General features: G+C 40.4%; 2 protein-coding genes across 11 annotated transcripts in view; one reads left to right on the plus strand and one right to left on the minus strand.

Moving 5' to 3' along the window:
- Positions 1-9,184, minus strand: part of atl1 (atlastin GTPase 1) — an 18,309-nt gene extending 9,125 nt beyond the window's left edge. The window contains exons 1-10 of one of the 4 annotated variants that reach the window (XM_015031704.1): positions 8,990-9,184; positions 7,102-7,352; positions 5,520-5,654; positions 3,143-3,247; positions 2,905-2,955; positions 2,655-2,711; positions 2,404-2,496; positions 2,136-2,274; positions 1,102-1,229; positions 951-1,007 (exon numbers count right to left, since the gene is read on the minus strand). In XM_015031704.1, the coding sequence (XP_014887190.1) occupies positions 951-1,007; positions 1,102-1,229; positions 2,136-2,274; positions 2,404-2,496; positions 2,655-2,711; positions 2,905-2,955; positions 3,143-3,247; positions 5,520-5,654; positions 7,102-7,352; positions 8,990-9,023 (1,050 nt within the window). In that variant the 5' untranslated portion in view covers positions 9,024-9,184. Of the gene's footprint in view, positions 1-950; positions 1,008-1,101; positions 1,230-2,135; positions 2,275-2,403; positions 2,497-2,654; positions 2,712-2,904; positions 2,956-3,142; positions 3,248-5,519; positions 5,655-7,101; positions 7,353-8,983 lie in introns of all 4 variants that reach the window. The other 3 variants (XM_015031703.1, XM_015031702.1, XM_015031701.1) reach the window with 3 other exon arrangements.
- Positions 9,185-10,118: 934 nt separating this feature from the next.
- map4k5 (mitogen-activated protein kinase kinase kinase kinase 5) overlaps positions 10,119-12,058 on the plus strand; it is a 39,565-nt gene continuing 37,625 nt past the window's right edge. For 5 of the 7 annotated variants that reach the window (XM_015031708.1, XM_015031709.1, XM_015031710.1 and 2 more), the window contains exons 1-2: positions 10,119-10,543; positions 10,915-11,141. In XM_015031708.1, coding sequence (XP_014887194.1) covers positions 11,034-11,141 — 108 coding nt within the window. In that variant the 5' untranslated portion in view covers positions 10,119-10,543; positions 10,915-11,033. The remainder of the gene's footprint in view (positions 10,544-10,914; positions 11,142-12,058) is intronic. The other 2 variants (XM_015031713.1, XM_015031714.1) reach the window with 1 other exon arrangement.

Below are 12,058 nucleotides of genomic sequence, written 5' to 3' on the forward strand. Positions count from 1 at the left end.
TAAAATAAGCCGGGGGGTCCCCACCCGGGGGTTTTTTGGCCCTTCCGGGAAAATTTGGAAAAAAAAAAAAAAAAAAAAAACACTGATTTTTTTTTACATAAATATAGACATAAAACAAATACATTTTTCGATTGTAATAATTGCCCCAATTTTCCACAACATAGTGACTATAAAACAACTGGTAATATGTTGTTTTAACTTTACTTTGAAAAATTTTAACTATGCTGAAAATTGTGTACATTTCAGAATCAGAACTTCAAAATTCTGACTTTGATTTCAAAAGTTCATAGCATTCAGACATTAAGTATATACAATTATACATTAGAGCAGATGACTTTTATTACATCGAGTTAATTAAAGTCCTTAAAGGGCCGGTTGTGGCAGAATGTTTAGATAATCCTACCTATTAAAATATTATATTTGGATTTAAAATTCAACAACATTAAAAATCTTTTCATACTGATGTAATTTGACACTATACAAATAAAAAAATTATTTGATTCACTAAAATAATATTCAAGCACACAAGTGTTATCTTGACGGTCTATTTAAACGGACCTCCAACATATAGAGGGCCGCAAAAACTCGATATGGTGGACCAAATTTGGCCCGCTGGCCTTGAGTTTGAAATATGTGGTTTAGAGAAAATCAAATAAAGAATTTTTTTACAGTGTTTTCATAACGTTTATCAACACCCCATAGCAAAACAACTGCAAAAATGTTGTTTTATTTTAAAATGTAAAAAAAAAAAAAGAAAAAAAAAAGGTTCTTTAAAGATTTTCTTTCGCTCACGTTTGTCAAAACATTACAACCAGCCTTTTTTCTAAAGATGATGCTACATTTGTGGCTTTAAAAAAGTTTTATTTAGTTGGACTGATGTCAAAATGGCTCTCTCACTTACACAGGCTGCAGACCCCACAGTTAGACAAAACAAGCATATAGAAAAGTACCTGCAGCATCGACTTTGGATGAGGCAACTCTTCACCCTGGTAAATCTTAATGTATGCCTGAAGCATGAGGAATAAAGACAGGAGGTGAGGAAACTTTCCGTACGTAAAATACAAAGTGATATGCTCTTGTATCCACTTGACTGGTTCTGACCTTGAAGTACTCCAGCAGGCCTCTGCAGGTGATCTTGCTGCCGTTGATCTCCTTCACGTCGATGTTGCGGGGGCTGAGGATCCAGGGCACCAGGACCTTCAGGATGTTGATGAACTCACCATCAATCTCTAGAGACGAACAAACAGTTTGTGATATAATCTGGAAAGAGATCATTCATTTATTTTTTGCTCTCAGTGTTTTATTTTGGGTATTTAAAAAGGTTGCACAATTGCAGTGCGAAGTGTTCTGTGCAAAATTAAAGTTTATGAGTCGATAATTATCCCATTATTGACACGTTACTTGAAAATGGTCTAAAAACACAAAGAAAAAACAGTGTTGGCGTTTAGCGCAATAATTTCTCTGACATACAGCAAAATTTAATATCATGACAGGTAAAGTTGTTTTAAGTCTTATTATCCGAGAGTCTGTGTGTAGGAAGGAATATTTTAACTGTGTTAAAGTACAAGTCGCTGCGTCATTACAGAAGAAAAATGAAAACGAGGAACAGTGGGGAACCTTTCCCACCAAAAACACTCAAATGGCTCGTTGACGACTTCTCCAAGAAGAGTCGCAAACAATTTATTGACATTTAAGGTGCTACAGACCATTTTTATATCTATTTTATAACCTAAAGTTAGAGATTAAAATCAAAGTTTTGAGAAAAAAAAAAGCAAAATCCTGACATTAAAGTCTACATTTTTTTTGTTAGCAACCCTAATCCTTTTCCGTAGTTACAGCTCGTCTCCAAGTGGCAAAACGTGACATGCAGACATCTTCCAAGTTGAGATGCAACAATTGAAATTTCCTGCCCGATCACGATTTTTAAAAAACCTGAACTGCTGAGACCAATATTTTTTTCTTTTTTGTCTGAAATGTCGATAAATACAACAACAAAGATGCTGAGTCATCAACAGTGAGGTGACGATTGCAAGTATCGACCGATCTGCCATTTCCAAAGAATTAAAGAAATCCACCAGCTGATTTGTCTGGTTGCAATGTCCCTCTAAAAAAAAAAAAAATATATGACGATGTACCTTTAATTCTTCCGTCAAAGTGAGGGTTGGTGGCCACCTTGAGGCCGGGGTGAGGCATCAGGAAGCAGTTGATGTTGGTGAAGCAGGAGTGGATGTGTTTACGCACGTTCTGAAGCTCCTCGTGCTGGTTCTCTGAGATCTGCAGCAGAAGCACACGGTTCTGGTTCTACGTCTGATTTAATTAGCCCAGCCTTATTAGCAACAAGCTCATCTCATTGACATCCAATGTAAGTTTGTGACTAGGACTGTGGAATCAGAAACAACTGGCCTTCAGTCTCTTCTCCAGGAACTTCATGCCCCCCTCCTGTCCGTAAGGAAACTCGTATGGAAAACTCCAGTCCCGAACCAGGAAAATCAGGGACTGGAAAAGAAAATAAACCTGTATGTAGCTCTGCACTATAAGGTCAAATTTAAAATAATTCTTCTCTTTCAACTTTATTTTAACATGTAAAATAATCCGTGTTTAATTTAGTGTAAATTTGTTTTAAAGCATCACTTAATTGGAAGCACGTTTAATACCTGGAAAGGTTTAAGGAAGGTCTCCTCCATCGCTAGTCTTCCATACTCGGTGAAAAGCTGAAATAATAAACACATCATCAGTGATGATTTGAAATATTTAATTTTAGCTCCACACTTTAAGTTACCAATAAAGTCTGAGTTTGCTTGATCATAAACCATGCTCATATTCAATTTCAATTTCAATAGAAATGCTAATTTTCGAATGATAATGTATTCCAAAACTTGCCTTATAATGTTTTTTTTTTTTTACCTGCAAGTGCTGGAGGTCATCCTCTTGTACATTCTGTGATATATTGTAAACCTAAAAGAGACAGTTTCCTTACTGTTTCGATATGCTGGGAACATTTAAAATGCTGTTGTGTCAGAGCAAGAGAGGAAAAACAGGATGAGGTTTTTCTTTTTTTTTTTTTAATTCAGGGTACAGCTGCTTCCTTTGGACCTGCAGACCTCACCGCCCGGTGCTCTCAGACGGCACTAAACTGTGGTACCTGCATGGAGCTGATCATGGTGCTCAGGGCGAACACAGTGGCCGAGTCCCTCAGCGTGGATTGGCTGTCAAACGTGCCCTGCGTGTCCATCAGCAGCACGGCGACCTGTGTCATCAGGCACGAAAAGAAACTGACCCGTTTGTGTGTCTGAATGTTTTCTACGGTCACAGATGTGGAAATAAAAACAAAACAAAACCTTCAAATAAATTCTTGCAGTTCTAAAATTTCAATGGAAATTTTTAGAAAATCCAATGTATTCCACAGGGAGGAAAAAAAAAAAACGATCCTATCCAAACTCTTCTGGGAAGGTTTAGAGGTCTGCTTAGGGGAACATCTGACCATTTTTCTAGGAAAGCATTGGTGAGGTCAGACATTGATGTTGGACACTACGGCCTGGTTCTCAGTTTCTGTTCTGACTGATCCTCAAGGGATTGTATCAAGTTGAGGTCATACCAATAAAGATTGTCCAAAGCAAACTCACTCATTCGTTTTTGTGCTTTGTTTGGCAGCCATGTTGGTACTAAATGGGCCACCTCCAAACTGTTCCTTCAGCATGAAGACCATACAATTCTCCAGAATGTCTTCCCATGGTAGGTTTGACGGGAATTACGTCTCATTTGACACTTACATGGAGACGCTCTTCAGTTAAACTGCAATATTTTTGTTGCGATCATTTACACGACACCTGTGACCGGAGTCTCTCACACCAACACGTTTTGAAACGAGGTCTCAGAGTGAAACTTTTCTGTAAAACTCTCCCCGGGATGTGTTGAATCTCAGATACGCAGAACGCACGACTGAAGAGTTCATTCTGTGCATGCGCAGGCAGATAACAACAAAAACGACGGTGCGTATTGTACTGTCCTGTGCTAATTAGCCTGTTCTGTTTAACACAGTTTCCGATAAGAATGTGTGACATGAGCCCTTCATTCGGCGAAGACTGGTTACTGTTTTCAGTGAGGTGAGATCTAGTGCGGTGGAAGATAAGGGTCAAAATCGCATGCGGGTTTGATGAAATGCTAAAATCACAGCGCCATCTAAAGGCCTGGCATGACTACTACAGCTGATTCAAGGAGTCTCGTCAGTACCGTCAAAACATGGAACTTTTTCCCCAAACATCCAAAAATACCAGCAGTCTCATGGCAACTACCAAACGCTGTCTAATCTATTAGCTAGCCCAACAGGGAAGAAGGAATCATGACTCCAAAACACAAATCCCTACTACACTAGAGTCTGGTGTTGGAGTTCTTTACAGCACTCCATCCGCCACTTCGCATCTTTGAATTGCTCTGCATCTTTGAATTGCTCTTGGAGATGTAGAGCCATGGCAACCCGTTAATGAAGCAATGTTCCTGGACTAATCTGAAACCCACGTGAAGCTTATAGTTATCCACTCTGCACATAGCTGGTAACTTCTACACACTGGTCTGCATGCGGTTTCCAACACTATTCTTTCCTCCATGTCTGAGTTCCTAATGCTCTTCAGAGCGACCTATTCTTTCTCAAATATTTGCAGAAGCAGTCTGAATGTCTTGTTGGTGTCTTTCCTGCACCTGTGGGTGTCGAAGTGGTTAAAACACTCGAGTTCAGTCATTTAGAGAGGTGATCTAATACTTTTTCAACTATATGTTCTGCTGACTTTGTTTTTTATCATAAGAATAAGACCTAAAGATGCCTCTTTTTCATTTTACTGGTCTTTTCTAGTCTATGATACAGAAAAACAGACCTGAATTGACTTAGAATTGTTCTTTCTTTTTCATCAGAGATATAAATGTACTGAATTACAATTACAATTACAGGCCCACAGCATCACAGATCCCCCACCGCACCTAACCGTAGGTGTATGGTGCTTTTCCCCAGTCATCCTTCATGTCATACTTGACCCACCTTCAAAGGTTGTTGCTCAACCTTCGTCTCATTTGACAAAGTTTGACTTAAACGGCCAGCAGAGTTTAGTAAACTCCACATATGAAGGCAGGACAGAAACGCATCAATCCCAAACAACCGACAGCAATGGTTGTTATGGAGACTTGGTGAACCATTCTGTACTGCAGCACTTTTTTTTTCCTTTACCTCCCTTATCATCCTACTCATTAGCGAGAAAAATATGGGTCCCTGTCCAGCCGAGAAACAGGCCTATGTGTCACGTCATAATAATTCCCCAGGGAAAGTCACGATTTACTAATTAGAGGTGTCTTCAGTGTCCGATTCAGTTCCCCACCAAATTCATGCACTCGCATTAAAAAGCCTTTTCTTTTTTCCCCTGTGTGCCATTATGCTGCTGCAATAAAAATGAAATTATTTGAAGGTTTGGACAAATATTACTTTGCCTGTCCCTGTTTGTCCCTTGTTGTTTTGTGGAGGAATTTATTCTGACCTTCCTTCCGTCTGGTTTGTCCACCAGGAAGACCTCGCTCCAGATTTGGATCCCGGTGGTTTCCCTCTCTGACCCCCCCCTCCAGGAGAAGCCGGTCAGAGGCTCGCTCGCATCTCCGAGCCAGTCTTCAGACGACTGAGCGGCAGAATATGGCAATTTATTAGTCAGACAACGCTTGATCTGCTGATAAGTGGCATTCTGTTTCAGTTAGGAAAGATTCCAACAAAACAAACTTTATGTGCAGCTAAAATGATAAACTAGAGTGGGAATGAGCACTGGGAAAGAACAGATTGTACCCACACATCTGGTGAGGCTATGAGTATGGAGTATACCCTAAGCCCATCCCTAAAAAGAACAATATGCAGAGAGCAAATACATGAATTTTCTACATTTTGCTACATTATACATTTCAGTCTATTTTATTGGGATTTTATATGATAAACCAATGTATAAAAATGTAACAAACCATTCCGATTTTTCTTTATAAATTAAAATTGGGAAATGTTGCTATCTAACAGGTTTTAGAAAAGCTTAAGGAAAAGTGTCCTCACAGCCCGATGCTTCCACCATGTAGGTCTGCATTTGTGTGGCCTACAAATGCAGGCCACACTTTTCAGCAAGGAAAACCCGGACTCCGTTTTAGTCCTCTTTGTATTTTTCCACCACTTTTTGTTGGTCTATCATATAAAATCCAAATAAAACACTTTAAAGTTTGTGGTTGTGCTATGAGAAAATGTGAAAAAGTTTAAAGGAGCAGTATTGTGCATTTTTCTATCGCATAATCAAGTAATGTTTTTAATTTCAGATGTCAGAGAAATGCTCTATACATCAAAAATGACTTAGAGACTTCTTATTTAATTTAATACTTTGAAATTGGGCCTCTGTCTCTTTAAAACTCATGTTCTTTCTGAAACTCCTATAATGAGCTCAGCAGATGGAGAGTTCAGTAACACTTTATATGAAGGGGTGTGTATAACACTGACATAATACCTGTCACGAACATAAAGAAGTCTTTATGAATGTCTATGACAGTTGTCATGAAGTGTCATTCAGTAAATAATGACACTTCATGACACTGTCATAAACATTCATAAAGACTTCTTTATGTTCATGACAGATGTTATGTCATGTTTATGACAGTGTCATGTCAGTCTTATGCACACCCCTTCAAATAAAGTGCTACCCAGAATTCCTCCAGGTGTATGCTAATTGCTGCTGGCTAGTCTGAAGGAGCTGAGTGTGAGGACTGATAGAGGAGGAGGAGCTTTGTCTCGAAGGCGGAGCTAGGTCTCCCCAGGCGTTTTGCACAGCTAAATGGTTGCCACGGGAGATTCAGGGATTTCTCAAACATGCATGAAAGAGTCGAAGCAAAACTCTAGGTATGTTTTTGATAATGGAATAACATTATAGCATCAATTTTACATAATACTGCCCCTATCAGGGGTGTGAATACTTCTGAAATATACTATGAAGTAGAGGTAGCAGAGCGGCTGGAGACTAATCGGAGAACACTTTGGGATATTTGGTAAACCTTTATAGGCCAGAATTTATTTTTACCACTTCAACAAGAAGTCGCACTTACATGGTTGTACATGTAGCGCAGCATGAAGTCCATGAGGAAGGACTTGCCCTTGCGGAAAGCCCCCGCCACGGAGATGGCCACCACCTCGCGGTCCCTGACCTCCTCGGACAGCAGGATCCGACTCAGCGCTGCCTCGTCCAGCTCAAAGGTGTGGTCGTCTTTGACCAGCAGCACCTGGATGGGCCGAGCTCGTCCGTCCGGCTCCTCCTCCTCGGAGCTCCACTCATAAACATTTTTGTCACTCAGGGACCCTGAAGGACAAATCAGAGGAGCGCGAGGAGAGGACAGGGTGAGCTCAACACGTCTCTGCGACGAGGCGACCAGAGACGCGTTGCCGTGAAACTGATAGAAGAGGCAGCAGGTTCTGTCCGCTGTGATGACAGGCCAGACCTAGCAGTCCATTAAGTGAGAAGGCAGGAAAGACAAACCCCCGGTTTTGCAAGCGATAATATTCATTATGGTCAATCAGTTCACTGTGTCCGTCCAATCTCCTGGAGCTCAATGAGATCATGAGGCCTAAAAGGTTTCCGAGCAGCAAGGAAGCTAACATATTTACATACCATCCAGACTTCTTAAATAACTCAAACAGCTCGGATAGAAAGCATCTCTTAAAAACAACATATCTGAGATTATTAATTGGATTACAATTTGGACTTTGACTAGGTCATCCCAAACTAATGAGCTAAACTGTTACATTGTAGGTTCAGATATTGTTTTTTTTTACACTGTACTCTGTTTACAAATGAGTTAATTTCTGCAAACTGGATTTTATTTATGTCTAACAGAGTAAAGGGAGCTCAATACAAGGCGTACACCACATTTTTTCTGAATTTTACACACACACAAAAAAATCACGAAATATGCACCACCTTTTCCTTTGGTCTATTGTGTAAACTAACATTAGATACATTGATGTTTGTGGCTCTTACATGATGAAAAGTTACAAAGGAAGACACTGTAGCTATCTACCACAACCACCCAGCCTGCGCTTCAGGAAAATGTGATCTTGCCTTCCAGGAAGTGACTTGAAATTAAAGTCTGGCTATAGCTCCATGTCACAAAGTAACGGCCAACATTTTGGGTCGTTTTATTAGACATGACACAGAACAACTTGATCGTACAGGGAGTAATTTGATCAGCCGTTCTTCCGCTTCTTCTCTGTTTGATTTCCCACTGCAGGGGCCTCCTCCTAGGCCCCGGCAGACGACCTGATCACGCTGCTCCTGCCACTGCCCTTAAAACTGCTGAAGACGTCAGAAGCTGAATTAAGTGGGTCAGAGCGGCTCAACTCTGACGGCAAACAGCAGCAGCTTTTCATCTTTTCCCCTCGTTTCTCACACAGACCTCTCCCCACTACCCCCTCACAAGCTGGTTGGACTCTAAAGTGATGTCAGAGATGGATGCTGGTAACCACTGTAACCCTGATGATGGCAGCTTAGGGTAATGATGGGAATACAGATTTGGGATTTCTGATGCAAGATTGCATCCATTTTACCTCAAAGGCGTCACGTAGCTTCAGAAAAATTGAACAGTAAACTGTAAACATTGCGAATAAAATTGTGATTTTTGGGCCTGCAGAGGCCTCAGCTGTCCGAACAGAGCGTTTTCTGTCAACCAATCACCGTATTTCATCTATGTAATGGTAATGTATATATATATACCATTAATGATTTTTAATGAACATGTCTCGTTGTGCCTGCAGAGGCCAACCGCAGCACGGTGTTTTCTTCCATACCAACAAGATGCAGATGCCGAGACATTAGAATGCACGGAACAGCTTTGGTCTCAATGTCCCGAAACGAAAACAAACCGAGCATATGACAGCCAGAGCGCTGCATCGTTCCCACCCTTTGTGTGAAATATCAAATGTTTTTGTACGTACACTCACCCCAGCTGTCTCTCTCGGGACGGTGTTTCACCATGATGCGGTCCTGTTATCCCCCGGCTCGAAGCGTAAATGAGCGACCCTAGTCGGTAGTCATGAGCGTACAGAGCTGGGAGGATGCCCTTATCTCCAGCACAACGACGTTCCTGTTGCAGGAGGATGATGGTGCTTTTATTCACCGCGTGAAACGCTCATCTCGTCGCCAGAGGGCGCTGCTGTCTGTTGTCCCAGCACTGAGCGGCGAATGGAGTCTAATTAAAAATTCATAGAACTGTACACAAAGTGTGCATTATGTGAAAATGCCTCAGCTATATATATAAAAAATCGAATATGTGCTTTGCAGTGGTGAACAATTATTTTTATAAAACTGCCCATGCAGTTTATAGTTTTGTCGGTAGGTGGCGACATTGCCCAAATGTTGGAACCTATGCTGCCTTCAGAGACATAACGGAGTTTTTTATGTGATAAGGAAAGGGAAAGGTCCTTATTTCGTCATTTAATCCCTTTGTGGTTTTCTTCGTTTCTGGCACATGGTCCTTCGAACTTTCCTTGAGAACATTTCAGACTTGCTCTGGCAAACAACAATTTAAAGTAATATAAAATAGTTTCTATCATCAGGAGATAGATTTCACGGTCATTTCAGTTTCATCAAAAATAATCTGTTATATCTGGACCAATAATAAATAGCATGCAACACAAAATCATAAATAAATGTTAACTAGATGTGAGCTTTAAGAATTATTATGACTATGAATTTTTTAATATGGATTTTAATTGTGACACTTTTGCCCTTACATAACAAACTGGTGTGCGTAGTTACAAAAACTTCTGTCTATTGGTTCAAAATGAAAGTGGTGATGGACGAAACTGAACGAATTGACTGTAAATTAAACAAAACAAAAAAATAGTATGTCTTTAAAACAAAGATGTAATTTATTTAATTAATTAAAGTTGAAGTCCATGTTATTGTGGCGACCGCATTTTATATAAATTATATAATCATTGTCGTGTTTTGTATGAGTAATCAGCATTATACCAATTCAGGTATTAACTAGCGAAAATTGCAAGTTTTATATGTGGATAAGAAGATACGGTGTTTAAAAAAAATCACCAGTCTAATTTTTCTTGGTACCCTGAATGCACCGTAAGACACAGACCATCGGCAGCACAGATTAGCAGGACACTGTTGCTTTAGAAGAGAGCGTTTTCCCTAACTAAATACTTAAAACAGTTCATTTATTAGCCCCGTGTGACGATGGAGTTCAACACATAATGTCCGAGCTTCTTTAAAGCTGCCAGCGGAGGGAAATGACATGTCAACGGGGAAACTTGGGGCTGAGATTTCTGGGGGGATTGAAGTAAACTGTGACGCCTGTTCTGCTCTGAAAGAGACGGAGTGAGCTGCAGCCAACTGAAGTTTACTACTGTTTCCTCGATAACAAAGGAGCAACATTTTTACTTTCTGAAGCCTTTATTCGACGCCACAACAATAGTTAAAGACTCGGAGGGGATTCAAAATGCAAGACGGAGGCATTTGGTGCGTTTGCGTTGAAAAAGGTAAGCCCAGTTTGAAGTTAAAAGCAGGCGGAGAGCTAAGCTTGTGTGTTAGCTAGCATTAGCCTATGTGCCCAGTCGCTAAGCCCTTGGCTGGCTGTGGCTATTTGCTGGAATGTCCACAATTTTCCTGGTAAAAGTATCGCAAAGTGATGCTTATAGATCGAGGCTGTTATAAAACAAACTCCTTTGAGCTAGAATTGATGACTCAACTGATCTTATGTGCTTGAACTATTGCGCCGCAAACAAAGAGAAATGTCACTCTAAGAACTCGTGTTTTATAACACTTGTTCTCTTTAAAGGAGAACGCGTAGTGGGATTAAAACTTTAATTTAGCCCTCTTAACACTTTCCCAAACTTTGTCTCTGCGTCAGGACATGAAGCTCAGAGAGGCGCCGTCTGAATAGCATTGGTCGAGACTGTCCTCCCAACCACCCACAGCACGTTTAATCAAGCCAACTAAATGTAAAGGATCCCTCGGTTTCAAGCCACCATGGATATCTATCCCCGGCCGAGCGGCGAAATTCAGAGGAGGAACCCCCAGCATGACTTTGAGCTCATTCAGAGGGTGGGAAGCGGAACATATGGAGACGTGTATAAGGTAGGCTCAATTTGCTGGTTCCCACAGTCTGTCACAGGAGCTGGAGATGGTGTGGTTTACCTAGTTCGTGACTAATCAGCCCATATAAACTGCGTGGTTTGTTTTTGTGAGCCGTTATTAACATGTGACAACCACATTTGACTTTAGTGTTTGACTGAAGCCCAACATCCGTGTTTGTCCTGCAAAAGATAATTATGAGTATGGCTTCATTAAAATTGTGAGATTTTGGCTACATATAGTAATTTCCAGTATTATTCTTTTTTTTTTTAATCTTCTGCAATTTATGGAGCAATTAGCTGCTTAGCTAGTCAGCTGTTTGCTCAGGTAGAGCCTGCAGTCATTGACTTTGACATGCTGTTTGCAGCTTGCGACTTCAAAACAGTGTTACAGGAAGTGCCACATTTAGTTTCCAGACATTGTTTTAAGACAAGAACCTTTTACAAAAAAAAATTGCTTAATTCTCTTAAAAAAAGTGTAGCCGCTTCTGCCAGCTGACTGACAGTGCTCAGAAACAGGTAGGGGAGGGGAAGAGGTGCCTCACTCTGTGCTTCAGTGGGAAGACTTTATGGAGACTCCACATTTTCTGGGACATTATTTAAGGACTTGAGTTGGTAGCAAAAATGTTGAAATAGTTTTTTTATTAAATCATTGTATATTGTCATTCCTTAAACTGGTCATTGCATTTTATTAGTCGTTATTACTAAGTACCAAATGTTTTAGTAAATAATTAGTGTTTAGTTAATACTGACAGCTCAGTTTTCGCTCTGCAGGAACATAATGTCACCAATAACCTCTGACATTTACGTTACATATAGGCAAAGTGCTGCCAAGAAGATCTGATGGAAATTAAAAGGCAAACAATGACGCTAACCAAACCGAAGTAGTCTGCAGTTGTTGTTTTCTTTTTATTTCTGAAA

This window comes from Poecilia latipinna, unplaced genomic scaffold (assembly GCF_001443285.1).
Source record: "Poecilia latipinna isolate Pla-1442-1.1 unplaced genomic scaffold, P_latipinna-1.0 Scaffold215, whole genome shotgun sequence".
Classification (NCBI taxonomy): domain Eukaryota; kingdom Metazoa; phylum Chordata; class Actinopteri; order Cyprinodontiformes; family Poeciliidae; genus Poecilia; species Poecilia latipinna.